The sequence below is a fragment of the Mobula birostris genome, chromosome 1 (assembly GCF_030028105.1).
Source record: "Mobula birostris isolate sMobBir1 chromosome 1, sMobBir1.hap1, whole genome shotgun sequence".
Classification (NCBI taxonomy): Eukaryota; Metazoa; Chordata; class Chondrichthyes; order Myliobatiformes; family Myliobatidae; genus Mobula; species Mobula birostris.
Window position 1 is genome coordinate 59,033,758 of NC_092370.1, and position 19,546 is coordinate 59,053,303.

The 19,546-nt window shown below is 41.6% G+C and overlaps 1 protein-coding gene across 3 annotated transcripts in view; it reads right to left on the reverse strand.

Moving 5' to 3' along the window:
• Positions 1-19,546, reverse strand: part of usp14 (ubiquitin specific peptidase 14 (tRNA-guanine transglycosylase)) — a 62,840-nt gene that overhangs the window by 41,042 nt on the left and 2,252 nt on the right. Inside the window, exons 1-7 of one of the 3 annotated variants that reach the window (XM_072255722.1) lie at positions 19,274-19,372; positions 18,840-18,985; positions 17,583-17,615; positions 10,786-10,890; positions 4,550-4,653; positions 1,005-1,063; positions 454-584 (exon numbers count right to left, since the gene is read on the reverse strand). In XM_072255722.1, the coding sequence (XP_072111823.1) occupies positions 454-584; positions 1,005-1,063; positions 4,550-4,653; positions 10,786-10,890; positions 17,583-17,615; positions 18,840-18,863 (456 nt within the window). In that variant the 5' untranslated portion in view covers positions 18,864-18,985; positions 19,274-19,372. Of the gene's footprint in view, positions 1-453; positions 585-1,004; positions 1,064-4,549; positions 4,654-10,785; positions 10,891-17,582; positions 17,616-18,839; positions 18,986-19,273; positions 19,373-19,546 lie in introns of those variants that run through there. The other 2 variants (XM_072255706.1, XM_072255716.1) reach the window with 2 other exon arrangements.

Consider the following 19,546-nt stretch of genomic DNA (forward strand, 5'->3'; position numbering starts at 1 on the left):
CTTCCACAATAATAAGAGCATAGAGTAGTTTATGCAATCTTCAAAATACACTGCTACAACTCAACACTTCTTCAATTATATCTCCTGAACCTAAGTTGTATTCCGCTAAATACAACCTCTGCCAATACAAGGTCAAAAACTGCAAAGGGATGGCAATATCAACACCTATACTTATCTGGAATTACATCACTGGTTTAAAGTGCCAAAGCTTCCTATCTGACAACATCTTGGTAATCCCATCACAACAAACTGGAGTAATTCAAAGCAACAGGAAATTATTGATGGGTAATAAATAAGGTAATTGAAAGCAACACACACAGTGCTGGAGAACTCAGCAGGTCACATAGCATCTGTGAAAATAAAGATATTCAATGTTTCTGTCCAAGACCCTTCTTCAGGACTCAAAAGAATTCAAGTGGAAAATATTTGAAATTGCTGTTTTACATAACTTACCTGCTGAAGATACTGGCCTTGCTCCCCTTTCTCTGCAAACTGGGGGAATGCCATGTGAAGGAACTGCAGTAGAATTATAGGTGGAATACTAGAGGATGTTTTATCCATTGACTCAAATAAGTCTCGAAAAGCTGAAATAAATGGACACATTTCATCATTTTTCTTTCTATTTAAGGATATTTGATGATAGTGCAATTAAACCTGATGGGACAGATTTGAAGGGGCTGGGGTGGACATGTACTTTCCAATGTTCTCGTACTTTTTAGTTAGTTTCTTAATCATTTCACAGCAGATTAGTTGAGAGAAGAAATAGTACTGCTGGCAGCACTGGGAAGTACGGCTGGAACTTGGACCAGATTTGTGAAAGCCTTTCTTCAAGGGAGGTGCATAGATGACATGGGGGCAAACATTCACCTATTATACATTCTCCCAAGTTAAAACTCTAAACAGATACAACTAAATTTCTCTGAACTCTTAAGGGTAAAAAGGCAGTTAAACCAAAGATACAATAGATTATAGGAATACAAATGAATAAAAACTACTTCACCTACCTGCTGTTATATACTGTGGTGGAGTCATTGCCACTGAAGTTCTCAAAGCACCTTTATATCTGAAAAGGCAAAGAAATTTCTTATCTCAGATCTGAACAGCTAACCCCTATTCTGACTCAGTGACCACTAGCTCTAGGCAACCCACCTGAAGGAAAAATCTTCTCTGCATCAACCTTGTTGAACTCTGAAAGAATTTTGTATATTTCACATTCCATTCTTCTAAACTCACAGATATAGTGCTAGAATGTTATTCTATCCTCACACAATAAACCCGCTTACCCAAAAATTAACCTTCACAGAAAATCTTTATGGTATCTCTTCAATTACAAATGTATCTTTCCTTTGGGACGCATAACAGACCAGTACACAATATTCTGCATGTAGTCTCATCAGGCCCTATATAACTGGAACAAGACATTTATGTCTATACTTATGCTCAAATCCTCAGAAATACTGCAAAAAAAAATCAGGCAGATGTACGATTCGCCCCTTCCCCATGATGATTATCACAAAGCAAAAATTCTTTTGCTGTTCTCACGTTCTAATTCCATTTATATTTTTGTAACTATAAACTACTTGACAAATTTATTTTTCTTTGCACAGCATTTAAATTATACCTCCATTTGCAAGCGGGATTTGCATGTCACTGGAAATTAGTCATCTGGAAGCCTGGACCAACAATCCAGAAAACCTGATTCATATCCGATCACAGAAGCTTTGCATCTTAAATTCATTAATAAGCTGGAATTCAGAAAAATACAACTCTCACCCCCCACCAGTTACAGTAACGTTGACAAGAACTGGAATTTTAAAACTGATATCTCTCAAAGAAGTAATTCTGCTCACTGACCTGATCTGTTCACGTTACTCCAAACACAACCCATGTGGTTGACTCTCAAGTACCCTCTGATATGACCTAGCAAGCTACCCCAGCTGTAAGTGACTCAACACCATTTACTCAAAGGCAATAAAGAAAGGGAAATTACTGCTAGCATTGCCAACAATATCAAAGTGAAAAAAAGATTAAAATTAGAAGTGCAACAGATGAAAATTCAAATTGTAATAATACTCAACATAATTCGGTCTCCAATTATCAGGGTTTTTAAACTGTACGGTGAAATACAAATTTGAAACTCATGACTTCAAAATATATCCAAAGCATTTCTTTCCTCACTTTTTTTTTAATGAGCTGTAACCTTTCTTCTTTTATCTTGGCTAATTCTGTATTTGAGAATATGGAACCTGAAATCCATGTTAACATGCAGCAACAACACCCACAAGAGCAATCAAAAAATATCTGATCTTGCAGGAAACCATTTAAGCGCCAATAATCCTATACACAGCAACAAACAATCTTTGATCAATACAGTTAACCATATTCATTGATCTCTTGATTAACATTGTGTCTTGAGGAAATACAAAATGAGAACTGACATTAATCCTATTTAAAGTTTCTTTAGCAACTTAGTTAATACATTACTGTATGTAAACATTGCAGTCGAAGTACTACAGCACAGAAGCAGATGCTTTAGACCTGATCTAGTCCCACCTATTCACACCTAGCCCATACCCCTCCAAACCCCTTACATCCATGTACCCATCCAAACTTTGCTTAAATATTCCAACTGAACACATCTACCATTTCCACTCAACACACATCAAAGTTGCTGGTGAACGCAGCAGGCCAGGCAGCATCTGTAGGAAGAGGTGCAGTCGACGTCTCAGGCCGAGACCCTTCGTCAGGGTCTTGGCCTGAAACGCCGACTGCACCTCTTCCTACAGATGCTGCCTGGCCTGCTGCGTTCACCAGCAACTTTGATGTGTGTTGCTTGAATTTCCAGCATCTGCAGAATTCCTGTTGTTTATTACCATTTCCACTGACAGCTCGTTCCACACTTCTACCACCTTCTGAGTGAAAAGTTTCCCCTCAGATATCCCTTAAATATTTCACCTTTCACCCTAAACCTATGACCTCTGGTTCGAGTCCAAATCTAACCTGAGGGGAAAGGGCCTGCATGTGTTCACCCTGTCTATACCCCTCATAATTTTGTTAATGTGTATCTCTATAAGATCTCCCCTCATTCTCATGCGCTCCAGGGAACTAAGTCTTAATCTGTTCAATCTTTCTCTTTCCCTCAAGTCCCAGCAACATCCTTGTAAAGATTTTCTACATTCTTTCAAGGTTATTGGTATCTACCTCAAACACAAAATACCCTGCAGATGCTGGGGTCAAAGCAACATGCACAACACGCTGAAGGAACTCAGCAGGTCAGACAGTATCCGTGGAAACGTTGACTGTTCGTTTCCACGTATGCTGCCCGATCTGCTGAGTTCCTCCAGCATGTTGTGTGTATTGTTATTGGTATCTATCTTGTAGGAAGGTGACCAGAGCTGCACACAATACTTAGAGTCAGCCTCACCATCTTGTAAAACTTCAACGTAACATTCCAACTCTTGTACTCAATACCCCAAATTATGAAGGCCAATGTGCAAAATCTTATCTACCCATGATGCCACTTTCAAGGAATTACGAATGTGTTTCCAGGTCCTTTTATTCTACCACACACTTCAAGCCTAATCATTCACTGTGTTACTCTTACCCTGGTTTGACCTCCCAAAGTGCAATACCTCACACTATCCTTCATTTTTCAACCCATTTTCCCAGCTGGTCAAGATAATACTGCAAACTGTGATAGCATTCCTCCCTGTCCCACTAGGCACTCAAACCTGGTGTCAACAAATCTGTTGAACCAGTTTACTACTTTATCATCTAAAACCTTAATATAGATGAAAAACAACAACCTAGCACTGATCCCTGTAGCACACTACTAGGTACAAGCTTCCAATCAGAAATAACCCATCCTCTACTGCTCTCTTGCTTCTCCCGCTATGTCATCCTGAATGGCAAGTGATTTAACCTTCCGGACTAGACTCCCATGTGGGATTTGTCAAAGGCCCATGTAAAGCTTCATGTAAACAATGTCCACTGCTTTCCTTCATCAATCTTGGTAACTTCCTCGAAAAACTACGATTGGTTTGATATGGTCTACCATGCAGAGAGCCATATTGATTATTCCAAATCAGATCCTGTCTAACCAAATACTTATATATCCAGTCCCTTAGAATACGGTCCAATAATTTACCCACAACTGACATCAGGTTCACCAGCCTATAATTTCTTGGCTTATTCTCAGAGCCTTTCTGAACAACAGAACAACATTAGCTACCAGTCATCCGGCACTTCACCCATTGCTAAGGACAGTTTAAATACGGTATCTCTGCCAGGATCCCTGCAATTTCTGCACTAGCCTCCCACAGGTCCAACTGACAACTTGTTAGGCCCCGGCAATTTATTCACCCTAATTTGCCTTAACAGCCAGCGGCACCTCATCATCCATAATCCAGCTAAGCTTCACAACCTCACTAACTCTTGCCTCAGTTCTATTCTCTCTGACTGAGTAAATACTGAATCACATATTTTGAAAATGGAATTATTATTGAGCACACCTAAATATTTTAGTCTATTTCCTGCTTTTTGTACTTACTTTCTCAGGGTGTCCCTGAGCTCAGGCACTGAACGCAGACACTGTACAGTAGCATTCATGTAACAGGTGTTTCCAAGGTTGGTAAGCCCACATGGTAGATCCATCTGCCAACAAAAAAAGAAAACAATAACCATGTTATTTATATGAAAAGATGACCTCTGGACTAAGCATAGGCACTAGGCATACTGGTACAGCATATAGGTAAAGAGCTACCACATAGATTCCCAAATACAGTAATGTATTAACTAAAGGGTTGCTATGAGATTACATGCAATGAAAAAGATTCTCATCTGTAGCTTCTAATGTTTACCTCTCAGCAATATCAGTATAGGATTCTGAATTAATTAATTCTGAATTACCTTCCCATTTTGGAAATCGTCTGTGGCTTTATTCCTTCTACCATAGTGCAAGACCATACATGTCCCTGCATTATATTCCATCTTGTCACATCTTTCTCCATTCTCCTAATCTGCCCAAGACCTTCTGCAGATTCTCTGCTTCCTCACATTACCTGCTCTCCTACCTTGGTATCATTCACAAACTTGGCCACAAAGCCATCATCCAGATCATTGACATATAACGTGAAAAGTACCAGACCCAACTCCGACCCCTGCAGAACACCACTAGTCACCGGCAACCAACCAGAAAATACCCCAAGCAACACACATCAAAGTTGCTGGTGAACGCAGCAGGCCAGGCAGCATCTGTAGGAAGAGGGGCAGTCGACGTTTCAGGCCGAGACCCTTCGTCAGGACTAACTGAAGGAAGAGTGAGTAAGGGATTTGAAAGTTGGAGGGGGAGGGGGAGATCCAAAATGATAGGAGAAGACAGGAGGGGGAGGGATGGAGCCAAGAGCTGGACAGGTGATAGGCAAAAGGGGATACGAGAGGATCATGGGACAGGAGGTCCGGGAAGAAGGACGGGGGGGGAGGGGACCCAGAGGATGGGCAAGAGGTATATTCAGAGGGACAGAGGGAGAAAAAGGAGAGTGAGAGAAAGAATGTGTGCATAAAAATGAGTAACAGATGGGGTACGAGGGGGAGGTGGGGCCTTAGCAGGAGTTAGAGAAGTCGATGTTCATGCCATCAGGTTAGAGGATACTCAGACGGAATATAAGGTGTTGTTCCTCCAACCTGAGTGTGGCTTCATCTTTAAAGTAGAGGAGGCCGTGGATAGACATGTCAGAATGGGAATGGGATGTGGAATTAAAATGTGTGGCCACTGGGAGATCCTGCTTTCTCTGGCAGACAGAGCGTAGATATTCAGTAAAGCGGTCTCCCAGTCTGCGTCGGGTCTCGCCAATATATAAAAGGCCACATCGGGAGCACCGGACGCAGTATATCACCCCAGTCGACTCACAGGTGAAGTGTTGCCTCACCTGGAAGGACTGTTTGGGGCCCTGAATGGTGGTAAGGGAGGAAGTGTAAGGGCACGTGTAGCACTTGTTCCGCTTACACGGATAAGTGCCAGGAGGGAGATCAGTGGGGAGGGATGGGGGGGGGACGAATGGACAAGGGAGTTGTGTAGGGAGCGATCCCTGCAGAATGCAGGGGGGGGGGGGAGGGAAAGATGTGGTTAGTGGTGGGATCCCGTTGGAGGTGGCGGAAGTTACGGAGAATAATATGTTGGACCCGGAGGCTGGTGGGGTGGTAGGTGAGGACCAGGGGAACCCTATTCCTAGTGGGGTGGCGGGAGGATGGAGTGAGAGCAGATGTACGTGAAATGGGGGAGATGCGTTTAAGAGCAGAGTTGATAGTGGAGGAAGGGAAGCCCCTTTCTTTAAAAAAGGAAGACATCTCCCTCGTCCTAGAATGAAAAGCCTCATCCTGAGAGCAGATGCGGCGGAGACGGAGGAATTGCGAGAAGAGGATGGCGTTTTTGCAAGAGACAGGGTGAGAAGAGGAATAGTCCAGATAGCTGTGAGAGTCAGTAGGCTTATAGTAGACATCAGTGGATAAGCTGTCTCCAGAGACAGAGACAGAAAGATCTAGAAAGGAGAGGGAGGTGTCGGAAATGGACCAGGTAAACTTGAGGGCAGGGTGAAAGTTGGAGGCAAAGTTAATAAAGTCAACGAGTTCTGCATGCGTGCAGGAAGCAGTGCCAATGCAGTCGTCAATGTAGCGAAGGAAAAGTGGGGGACAGATACCAGAATAGGCACGGAACATAGATTGTTCCACAAACCCAACAAAAAGGCAGGCATAGCTAGGACCCATGCGGGTGCCCATAGCTACACCTTTAGTTTGGAGGAAGTGGGAGGAGCCAAAGGAGAAATTATTAAGAGTAAGGACTAATTCCACTAGACGGAGCAGAGTGGTGGTAGAGGGGAACTGATTAGGTCTGGAATCCAAAAAGAAGCGTAGAGCTTTAAGACCTTCCTGATGGGGGATGGAAGTATATAAGGACTGGACATCCATGGTGAAAATAAAGCGGTGGGGGCCAGGGAATTTAAAATCATCGAAAAGTTTAAGAGCGTGAGAAGTGTCACGAACATAGGTTGGAAGGGATTGAACAAGGGGGGATAAAACCGTGTCGAGGTATGCAGAAATGAGTTCGGTGGGGCAGGAGCAAGCTGAGACAATAGGTCGGCCAGGACAGGCAGGTTTGTGGATCTTGGGTAGGAGGTAGAAACGGGAAGTGCGGGGTGTGGGAACTATAAGGTTGGTAGCAGTGGATGGGAGATCCCCTGAGCGGATAAAGTCAGTGATGGTGTGGGAGACAATGGCCTGGTGCTCCTTCGTGGGGTCACGATCGAGGGGTAAATAAGAGGAGGTATCCGCGAGTTGTCACTCTGCCTCGGCAAGGTAGAGGTCAGTACGCCAGACTACAACAGCACCCCCCTTATCGGCGGGTTTAATAATAAGGTTAGGATTAGTGCCGAGGGAGTGGAGAGCAGAGCGTTCCGAAGGAGCGAGGTTGGAATGGGGACAAGGTGCGGTGAAGTCGAGACGGTTGATGTCCCATCGGCAGTTAGCAATAAAGAGATCCAGAGCAGGCAGAAGACCAGAGCAGGGTGTCCATGAAGAAGAGGAGGGTTGAAGACAGGAGAAGGGGTCATTGGTGGGGGTGGAAGAGTCCTTGCCGAAGAAGTAGGCTCGGAGACGGAGACGGCAGAAGAAAAGTTCCACATCGTGGCGAACACGGAATTCGCTGAGGTGTGGGCGAAGGGGGACAAACGTGAGGCCCTTACTGAGAACAAAGCGTTCTGCCTCCGACAGCTGAAGGTCGGAGGGGATGGTAAAGACCCGGCACGGAGGACAGCTGGGATCAGAGGGGGGAGGGGGGAGGCTGGGGGTGTCAGTGGAGAGGGGAGGGTTGCGGTGAGAGGAAGATGGAGCTTCTGAGGGCCCAGGAGCTGACGGTGGGATCTGAGGAAGACGGGGCTACAGAGTGGTGGTGGGGGAAGGGGAGACGGGAGTCACAATAGCAGCACTTGAAGACCCGGCCTGGAGTTCAAGGCTGGCGTCGCAGTTGGTGGTTGTGCAATCGCTGTGAAGGTGAAAATACCCCTTTTATTTCCACTCTTTTCTTCCTGCCAGTCAGCTAATCTTCTATCAATGCTCGTGTCTTTCCTGTAATATAGCGGTTCCCAACCACCGGGCCACGAAGCATGTGCTACCGGGCCGTGGAGAAACCTTTCCTCATTCCCTGTCGAGGCATTACGCACGCGAGGTCATTACCCGCGCGTCATCCATGTCAGCGCAGGAAGGAGAACAACTCCTCGAGCGCGGGCTGAAAAGTATGTTTGACGTAACATCTCTGCCGGTATTCCAGATCAAAGTCAAGGCTAAATATCCTGAGATAGCCACGAAAGCACTGAAAACATTGCTTCCATTTCCAACATCATATCTCTTCAATGAATGCAACGAAAACTAAATTGCAGAATAGACTGGACACAAGGAACCCCCTTCGAGTATCGCTGTCTTCCGCCACCCCCCGATGGGACTGTCTTGTTGCAGGGAACAAGTATTCAGCCCAGGGCTCCCACTGATTCAGCGATATTGGTATGTTGCAATGATTTTATATGTTCATACGGGGAAAATATGTGCTGTGTGTTTAATATCCAAACATTACTTAAAATGTTATGATGCTATTGTAAGTGACTTATATAAACATATAACAATTATAGCACGGAAACAGGCCATCTCTGCCCTTCTAGTCCGTGCCGAACGCTACTCTCACCTAGTCCCACCAACCTGCACTCAGCCCATAACCCTCCATTCCTTTCCTGTCCATATACCTATCCAATTTTTCTTTAAATGATTAATATCGAACCTGCCTCTACCACTTCTACTGGAAGTTCGTTCAACACTTACTTCAAGCTCCCTTGTCCTCTCCTGATAATTGACTAATCACTCTACTCATGCGATGAAAATATGCGCTGTGTTTAATGTTAACTTCGTTAGATAAACCCTTTTAGAAATGAAATTGAGTGTATTAGCCACTTATCACCTATATTCTGGTCATGATTAACAAACCCGCCTCCCAAACAGAATCGCCAAAAACGATTTGTAGAGAAAAAAAAAAATAATCGGCACATACACACATGTGCACACAGGTGCCCGCGCAAAGCTTCATGGTCATGGTAGTCTTTCTCGGTGTAATCACAACGTATTTGACTGTTACTCTTGTCCGTTGGCAACCCTACCACCCCGACCCCCCGGTCCGCAAGAATATTGTCAATATTAAACCAGTCCATAGTGCAAAAAAGGTTGGGGACCCCTGCTGTAATATCATGGGATCTAGTCTTGTTTAGCAGCTTCATGAAAGGCAATATGTCAAAGACCTTCTAAAAATCCAAGAACACAGCATCCACTGACTCACTTTTGTCTATTTTGCTTGGTATTTCCTCAAAGGATTCCAACAGATTTGTCAGGCAAGATTTTCCCTCAAGGAAACCTTGCTAAATTCAGCCTATTTTATCAAGAGCCTCCAAGTACCAAGTTAATAATGGAATCAATCTCTGAAGTCAAACCAACTGGTCTACAATTTACTGTTTTTGGCGTCTCTGCCTTCTTCAAGAGTGGAGTGACATTTGTAATTTTCCAATCCTCTAGAACCATTCCAGACTCCAGTGATTCTTGAAAGATATCTTTATGACATCACTCAGATCTCCCGGCTCTACATTTTGATTATCCTTTGGCTCTCGAAGGGACCTACTCTATCCTAAGCTATCCCCTTGCCTTTTTTTTTTAAATATAAAAAAAGGTTTCGGGGTTTTCTTTAATTCTACTTGCCTGCTGTTCCTTTTGGCCTTCCAACTTAAGTTCATTCCTATATTCTCGTTCAACCTTAAGAGGACTTGTTCAAAACGAATTTCCTATATCTGACATACATTTCCTTCTTTTCCATGATCAAATCTGCATTTTTGGCTCTTTATATAACTGGATACAGTGGATTATAGTTAATTGGGCCATCAGTCTTTGGGGCAGCTGCTTATTTGGGACAACTCTTAAAGAACAAAAACTAATCAAGAAAATACCTGAGATTCCTTTTTTTTATTTGGGACACTAGGCCACTTAACCGGGGCGGCAGACTGTCATTGAACAGTTTTAATTAGCACAGCCGTTAGATATCACATCATGCTTAAAGTGAACAGTTTTAAAATAGTGTCAGTTGCATGAGTTTGTGTTCAAAATGCAGTAATTTTTGTCAGTGATGTTGCTGAGAACTAAGCAGTAAGACAATTCAGAATGGTGTTACTCTGTGGTTTCAAACATTCTGGCTTGGAGATGCCAGAAATGGCCGGGAGTGAAAATGAAAGGATTTCACTACAACAAGTTAGGAACTACAAAGAATTAAGGTATCAACAATCAACTTGAATATTTCAATGAAAATAAAGGTTTGAAAGATGCAATCGTCAGAAGTATTGTATGAGGGCAGTCCACTATCTGCACCGATTTTGTTCGTTTACAGTCAATCTCAAGAACATAGCAGTGTACAGTGGATGAATTCCTCTGTTGATAACTATTAGGAACCAATAAGTAAGAGTTTGTAGGCGTTTTATTTAATATTTGGCAGCCTTGTGTGGTTCTGGATAGACTGGAGAGAAGAACAGATATACTCCAAGTTTGCTAACAAGGATCAGGCACTACTCTGCTCTACATTCTATCCAGAACCCCATAAGGCTATCAATATTAAATAAATGCCTACAAACCCTTACTTACTTACTATCTCTATAACTATATCAAACAACATCATTACTGAAATTAGAATTTTTTTTTTTTGCAAGTACTTACAGCGGAGGCCAGCTGTTCTTCTGTCATGTCTTCCATAAAAGTTGGACGTACAAGTGGCTCTTCAGGCAATGCCTCTGCTGATCCCATCATTAACAGAGTCATTCCCTATAAATATAATTCATACAAGTCTGGAGTTAAGCAATATATCTTCAATGACATGTACCAATTATTTCATCTTTTTCATATTGTCACTGACTTTTTGTGAGTAATCTTTCAACTTTTAAAATGCAAGTGAAGAACAAGATTTCAGACTATGGAACCATCAAGTGAAATTAACATAATGAAGAATATATCTATAAATGACAATGAAGTATCAAAGGCCAGGCAGAGATTTTTAAATTCTGGAAACAGTTAAAGGCATTGAAGACCAATGGGAATGAGGAGTTAAAGACTTCTAATATTCTGATAAAGATTGAGTTAGCAGTATGAGTTTCTCTCATGGAGAATCTTAATTCCATAACAGTTCCATTATTATTTGAAGCTCATTATGAACAATACAGGAAGATTCACAAGAGCATTTGGCACAGCAGCACTTAGAAGTGAAAGGCTATAATAGGTAGGTCAGTGGAAACAGAAAGCTGGCCTGTTTTGTGTGTTAACACTACATATGTGTATCTTATGGTCTAACACCCAAAACAGCCTTCTGAAAAATTAGGCCATTCAAGTTTGTTTTGGCATTCAATCGTGTTGATGTTTTTTTTTAAAAAAGCACCATTCTCCTACTTTCTCCCTATAACCCACAACCCCCAAAGAATCTATCAATCACCATCTTAAATACACCCAATGACATGGCCTCCCCAGCCTCTGTGGCAATGAATTCTAAAGATTCACCACCCTTTTGCTGAAGAAATTTCTCATCTTAGTTTAAAGAGTCACTCCTTTCTTTTGAGTCTATGCCCTTGGATCCTAGACTCTCCCTCTAATGGCACAGAATTACAGTGGAGTAAAGGGAATCACAGAGGCATGAGAGTGGAATTGGCCAGGACTGATTCGAAAAAGAACACTGGCAGGGATGATGGCTTTGCAACAATGGCTGGAATTTCTGAAAACAATTCAGAGGGCACAAGATCTATACATCCCAAAGAGGAGAATTCTGAAGGAAAGATGACACAACCGTTGCTAAGAAGTCAAAGCCAACATAAAACCAAAGAGAGGGCATATAATAGAGCAAAAATTAATGAGAAGTTAGAGGATTGGGAAGCTTTAAAAACCAACAGAAGGCAGCTAAATAGTCATTAAGGAGGTAAAGATGGAATATGAAAGTAAGCTTGCCAATAATATTAAAGATACCAAAAGTTTCTTCAGATACATCAGGTGTAAAAGAGAGGTGAGAGTAGATATCAAACCGCTGGAAAACAATGCTGAAGAGGTAGTAATGGCGGACGAATTGAGTAAGTATTTAGCATCAGTCTTCACCGTGGAAGACACTAGCAGTATAGTGGAAGTTCCAGGTTTCAGGGGGTCATTAAGTGTATGAAGTTATCATTACTAGAGAGAAGACTCTTGGGGAACTGAAAGGACTGAAGATAGATAAGTCACCTGGACCAGTTGGTGTACGCCCTAGTGATCTTAAAGAGGTGGCTGAAGAGATTGCGGAGGCATTAGCAATGATCTTTTAATAATCAATTGATTCTGGCATGGTTCTGAAAGACTAGAAAATTGTAAGTGTCACTCCACTCTTCAAGAAGGGAGGGAGGCAGAAGAAAGGTAATTATAGACTAGTTAGTCTGACCTCAGAGGTTGGGATGATATTGGAGTTGATTATTAAGGAGTAGGTCTCAGAGTACTTGGAGGTACATGATAAAATAGGTCATAGTCAGCGTGGCTTTCTGAAGCTAAAATCTTGCCTGACAAATCTGTTGGAATTGTTTGAAAATGTAACAAGTAGGGTAGACAAAGGAGAGTTGGTTGATGTTGTGTACTTGGATTTTCAGGCCTTTGACAAGTTGCCAAACAATGAGGCTGCTTAACAAACTACAAGCCCATGGTACTAAAGGAAGATTCCAGCATGGATAAAGCAGTGGCTGATTGGCAGGAGGCAAAGAGTGGAAATAAAGGAAACTTACTCTGGTTGGTTGCTAGTAACTAGTGGCAGATGGAAAACTGTGTCAGGAAGTGTATGGTAGAAGAAATGAAAGAGTAGACTATTTTCTAAATGGAGAGAAAATACAAAAAACTGAGATGCAAAGGGATTTGGGAGTCCTTGTGCAGGATTCCTTAAAGGTTAAGTTGCAGTTGAGTCTGCGATGAGGAAGGCAAAAGCCATGTTAGCAGTCATTTCAAGAGGATTAGAATATAACAGCAAAAGTGTAATGTCGTGACTTTATAAAGCACTGGCGAGGCCTCACTTGGAAAAATTGTAAGTAGTTTTGGGCCCTTTATCTTAGGAAGGAGGTGCTGAAACTGGAGAGGGTTCAAAGGAGGCTCACAAAAAATGATTCCAGGATGGAATGGATATGAAGAGCGTTTGATGGCTCTGGGCCTGCATTCCCTGGAATTCAGAAGAATAAGGGGTAACCTCATTGAAATCTATCAAACGCTGAAAGGCCTTGACATAGCAGATGTGAAAGGATGGTCGGAGATTCCCAGACCAGTGAACACAGCCTCAGAATAGACAAAAACAACAGGAATTCTGCAGATGCTGGAAATTCAAGCAACACACATAAAAGTTGCTGGTGAACGCAGCAGGCCAGGCAGCATCTCTAGGAAGAGGTGCAGTCGACGTTTCAGGCCGAGACCCTTCGTCAGGACTAACTGAAGGAAGAGTGAGTAAGGGATTTGAAAGTTGGAGGGGGAGGGGGAGATCCAAAATGATCGGAGAAGACAGGAAGGGGAGGGATGGAGCCAAGAGCTGGACAGGTGATAGGCAAAAGGGATACGAGAGGATCATGGGACAGGAGGTCAGGGAAGAAAGACAAGGGGGGGGGGGAACCCAGAGGATGGGCAAGGGGTATATTCAGAGGGACAGAGGGAGAAAAAGGAGAGTGAGAGAAAGAATGTGTGTATAGACAAGCATCCTTTTAGAACAGAAATGAGGAAGAATTTCTTAGTCAAAGAGTAGTGAATCTGGGGAGTTCTTTGCACAAGCAGCTATGGAGGTCAAGTCTTAATGTATATTTAAGTCAGACGTTGATAGCTTCTTGATTGGTCAGGGCATAAAGGGATATGGGGAGAAGGCAGGAGATCCAGACTGAGAGGAAAATTGGATCAGCCATGATGAAATGGTGGAGCAGACTTGATGGGCCAAATGGCCTAATTCTACTCCTATATCATATGGTCTTATAGAAACATCCCCTCCATCTGCAGTCTATCCAGACCTTTCAACATTTACTATGCCTCAAAGAGATCTCCATTAACTACAGTCCCAGAGACATCAAATGCTCTTCATACATTAAGCCTTTCATCCTCTTGAGAACTTTAAATGGACCCTCCTCAGAGCCAGCACATCTTTCCTTAAATATGGAACCCAATTGCTTATTATATTCCAAATTCAGTCTGACCAGCACTTTGTAATACATCCTCGCTTTTATACTTCAACAGAACAACTTTTCTTTGACATTCTAGTCCTCTTAAAATGAATATCTTCTTTATCTCTGACTCAAATTTCTTGTTAACCTTAAGGGAATCCTGTAGGATGACTCTTGTCCTTTGCAGCTCCAATTTCTGAACTTTTTCCCCATTCAGAAGATAGCCTATACCTTAACACTTCCTGTAAAAGTGGATAAACCTATGCTTGCCTATGCTGCATTCCATTTGCCACTTCTTTGCACGCTCTCCCAATTCATCCGATCCCTTTTGCAGACTCCCGCTCCCTTAGCACTACCAGTCCCTCCACCTATCTTGGTACCATCTACAAATTTGGCTATAATGTCACCAGTTTCTTCATCCAGATCACTTACATATAAAGTAAAAAGCTGCAGTCCAAACACTGACCACTACAGAAATCTACTAGGTATCGGTAGCCATCCTGAAATGAACCCCCTTTACCCTATTCTCTAACTTCTACCAATCAGCCTGTTATGGGTCCACAGTTTCGATTCCTGAGGATGTCACGTGATATTAGTTTCATTTACTAAGTGTGATGTATCTATAGTCTTGTTTTGCTGGAAGTTTGTAGTTTCGATTCCTGGGGGTGCCACGTGGTTTACTGGGAATCTATGACTTTGTTTCTGTGAGGGTCACGTGATGACATTTCCCCGATGGTATAAAAAGAGTCGCAGTTGTTTAGTGGGCAATCGCTCATGAGGGAGTCGCTCGGTAAGGAGTCCTTAAGGAATCGACGGGAATAGAGAGTGAGAGTGAAGATTGCAGGCTCCGAACGAACCTCAAGGATTGGGGGCTAGCCGGCAGCACTTTGTGCATTTCGAATGTGACTGACATTTCATATAATCCATACATGGACAGTGGCACACACTTTTGGTTAACACCTGCATGGTCTCGGGTGTTGTGTGGTGACCATTTCGGCGAAAGGGACATACCCTGTCAGTTACTCTGTGAAATCTCACTCTTCTAGGACTCTTCGAAAAAAGTACTCCGCGGCTGCAAATTCTGGTAACTGTTTCTTCAAGATTGCCTCTCTGCCGTACTGTGAATCTCCAACATCGCCTCTTCGTTGCATCATGAACATACAAGTCTCTCCTCTCACTTATTTCAGAGTCACCTGGACTTCCTAAAGTGCCACTCTAAGACTGTGCTGGAGTAAGACCCTGTTAAGAATTGTTTCTAAGTTTGACTTTGGGAACTACAGACGCATAACGCCATTAACTTCTGTTTAAGTCATTCAATTTTTTATATTTCTGCGTAAATGTTAATAAATTTAGATGGTTTGCACTAATTCTCTGACTCCATTCTACATCTATTGTTGCTGGTCCGTAACAAGCCAATCTTCATGCCATGCTAGCACTTTGCCTCTAATATCAGGGCTCCTACCTTGCTTAGCAGTCTCATGTGCAGCATGTTGTCAAAGGTCTTTTAAAAATCCAAGTAAATAACATCCTCTCTCTATTGTCCATTCTGTCTGTTATTTCAAGAAATTCAACAGATTTGATCTCACAAAACCATGATGACTTTGCTCCATTTTATAACATACCTCAAAGTACTCTGAATTTTATCTTTAATAATAGATTCTAAAATCCTCTCAAGCACTGAGGTCAGGTTAATCAACCTATCAGTTCCCCTCATCTTCCTTCCTTTTAAAAACACAGGAACATCATATTTGTGACTTTGCAGTCTTCTGGGATCCTCAGCAACTTCAATGACACTTGAAGACTGCTACCAGTGCCTCCACAATCTCCTCAGCTAACTCTTTCAAAACTCTGTGGTACAGCCCATCTGATCCAGGTTATTTATCCACCTTCAGGTTTTCCAGCTTTCCTTAGTAAGGCTACTATACTCACCTCTGCCCCTTAATTCTCTTGAATTCCTGGCATCTTACTGGTGTCTTCCACTATGAAGACTGATGCAAAGTACTTACTTAGCTCCTCCATCATCTCAGTTGCCCATTACTACTACTCCAAAGTTGTTTCTTTTTAATTCAGCTGTAACTTCGATGCCATTCTAAATAACTCAAACATTAATTTGAAACTTAGTCATTGTGCTTTTAGTAATTGAATTGCCAATACACTGTTTTGCACTGAACAGAATTGCATTGCAATCTCGTCCTCAGCAATGACAATAAAGCTCCAACTAACAATGGTGCAAAATGGCAAATCTCATCAGTGTTAAAAAGTATGGCACTAATAATTTTAGTATTTTATAAGAACAAAGAAGAAACAGAACTCCATATCCTTGGTGCACCGTAAACTGCACTATAAATAACTTCACATCTCATTTGAAGTTATTTACTCTGACATTCATGATCACCAAATTAATAAGAGATCACTTAATTTGCTTCCAGTGACAGTGGTTGAGGAAGGAATGTTGGACAGGATTAGGTCCATGCTCTTCTTCCAATGTAATTACTTAGAAAGAGGAAGAAACAACTCATTTGTTCCAAGTAGTCTATGACAAGTAAATACTCTACACCAGACTCCTAATAATACCATGGGTCATTTAACATCTACTTGCAAAGAACCAGTAACATATCCTCCAAAATATAGTGCCATCTGGAATGTAGCAAAGTATTGACTTAAGAGTATGTTCCTGAAAGTAGGAAATAAATACATTATTCTGGGATGGGAAGCAAGTACCATCACCTCACAAGACATATATCATGTGAAATTTCATTGTAAAATAGGTGGCTACTATTTTGGCCCACTGTAAGAGAAAAACTAGCTCAATGAACATTGTTCCCCCACTGATTTCCTTTGTAATCTACACCGCACACAGTCCAATCAACTCCCCCTGAATTCTACCACTTTCCTACACATCAGAAACAATTTACTGTGTCCGATTAATCTGTCAACTTGTCTTGGGATTTGGGTGGAAGCCATAACACCCAAGGAAAGCCACAGAGAACAGACAAACTCCTTACGGGCAGTACCAATTGAAAATGACTAACTGGAGATGTGGGGCAGCAGCTCTACATACTGCTGACTTTTGATGAATACATAGATCATTGTTTATTCATCACGGCTAGGTTCAATTTCTGAAATTCTTTACTTACAATGGAATAGGATTAATTTCAACAGTAAAAAAAAAATCGACTTATTATCACTGTGTTTAACTGGGGAAGGATGATAAATGTCCACAGGCAAGAATTAGAGACAAAAAAAAGTCATACTGATGCGCCACTTGGCTGCCCATTGGTGATATTCTACCATTGCACAAAGATTTAATACTTTCAACATCGTACTTACACTCTTTATCTTGATGCTACCCCATTCATCATCCTAAAAAAAATTTAAAAAAATAAAAAATTTGTTTGGAGAAGAATTAAGCTAACTTAAAACAGTTTGAAAGCAGGATACATTTCCAACAAGGCAAGGAATTGTAATGAATTTTACATCTCAGGAGGTCATCATAGAAGAAAACCAAAAATCAATCACTAGAGAAAATTTCTGCTTCCAGAAGTAGTTTCCATTTCTTAAGGCACGGAACCATCAAATGGCCAGTAACCTATTCACTGACCTTCAGCTTGGAATCCAGATTACCCAAATCAAATGCGAAGCAACTTTGATCAAACAGATCTGCTTCCAAGTTACAACATACATCAAATATAATAGTTTAGTAACTGGTCAGTGATGTTATGATATTTCACATCTGAAAACAGATAGTGAAGGATATCTATCGGACAAGAAGTTTCTCTCCAGTTAGGACTAATTAATGACTCCAGCACATTCTGCTGATGAGCTCATAACAAGTCCAGCCATGAAGTGCTGGGTGGCATACACAAACATCAGAACGTGATGCCACTTGTAATTTCTGCATTTGGCCAAGCTCACATGAAAATCCAAACCAGGTAAAATGTAAACTGATGACAACTTTCCACCAATCAGCTCAACATGGCCTAAGAGCAATATCGTCCCTAAACTGTGGCTCTGAACTTACAGGCCTCAGTCGCAATTTTTTAATATTTTAGACTGGGGTTGTATTTATAGATTATTTGTTAAATTTTCTACTGGAGTGATGAGAAAAATATATGAGCAATCGAACAAGTTAGATGTAGTCATTTTATCAATGACATGTAATTTCACACAATGCTCGCAGTAGCAGAGCCAAAAGGGAGATAAAAGTAAAAGGTTCCTTTTGCTAGATCTTGGGTTAGCCAAAACAGATGCACTCAAAATAAAATGCACCAGCTTGTAGTATGGAACATTTCAATTTTTTTTAATGACACAGGCAAGAACAGATAATGCCAAGATACACTATGTCACAGAACTTCAACATTCTTATTCACTTGCAACTCCAGTTTTGGTGACAAAATAATCAAGGGTAATTTAAATTACACTGGGGAAGATAAGTCTCTTGCTTGTGTTACTTCTTAAAAAGTATATTGTACGCCAGTTTTCTTAACTTCAGGACCCAAGAAATGAAAGGAAACAAAGATTTTAACCCACTAACCCCCCCCCAACAAGGCACACAATACAGAGAAACATTAGTTGAAAAGAAATTACCTTTAGTGTGCCTCCTTTAATCATAACCTTCTGTCTTTCAGGCTGAACTCCAGTTAGTGCAAATAATTGTGCCTTAAAAACCACAGGTGGATCATCAGTGTTCAACTCCAGTCCATCAAACTTCTCCTTCCCCCATTTAACATTTACTAGGAAGCAGAAAGAGTTTCTCATTTATTTAATGACAACATTTGCAACAGTAGAGTCCACAAAGAATAAGACTTGCACAAATACTTACTTACTTATATTTTGTCTGAGGTGCTCACCTCGTCACCCCCAAAAACACCAGTGCACAAATGGATTAATGTAGATAAACTGCTTTCAGGCAATATAGAACTGCTATACGCACTTACTTGACATAAATCTCTGAAGTACCTTATTCATTACCAATACAAACACTGCTTCACTATCAAATGAACAGAAATGCTTTTACTAACCTTTGAGAAACTTCACTGGCTATAGGAGTAATTCCATATTTTGATTTAATACCTCAGTACAACTTAGTAAAGCATACATTGTCTCGTTGTCAACCAGATTTGACACGAGACAGGCAAAAGGACACACGAAAATTGCTGCACAACCCTGAGGAAATTGCCCAAGTGATACAGGAAGTGGATAAGAAGTCAGCTAACCTGGGAATAATATATCAATAACTGGAGTTAAGAACATAAAAGTAGTGACTGGGCTTTTTTCTTCTTTTATAATGGAAG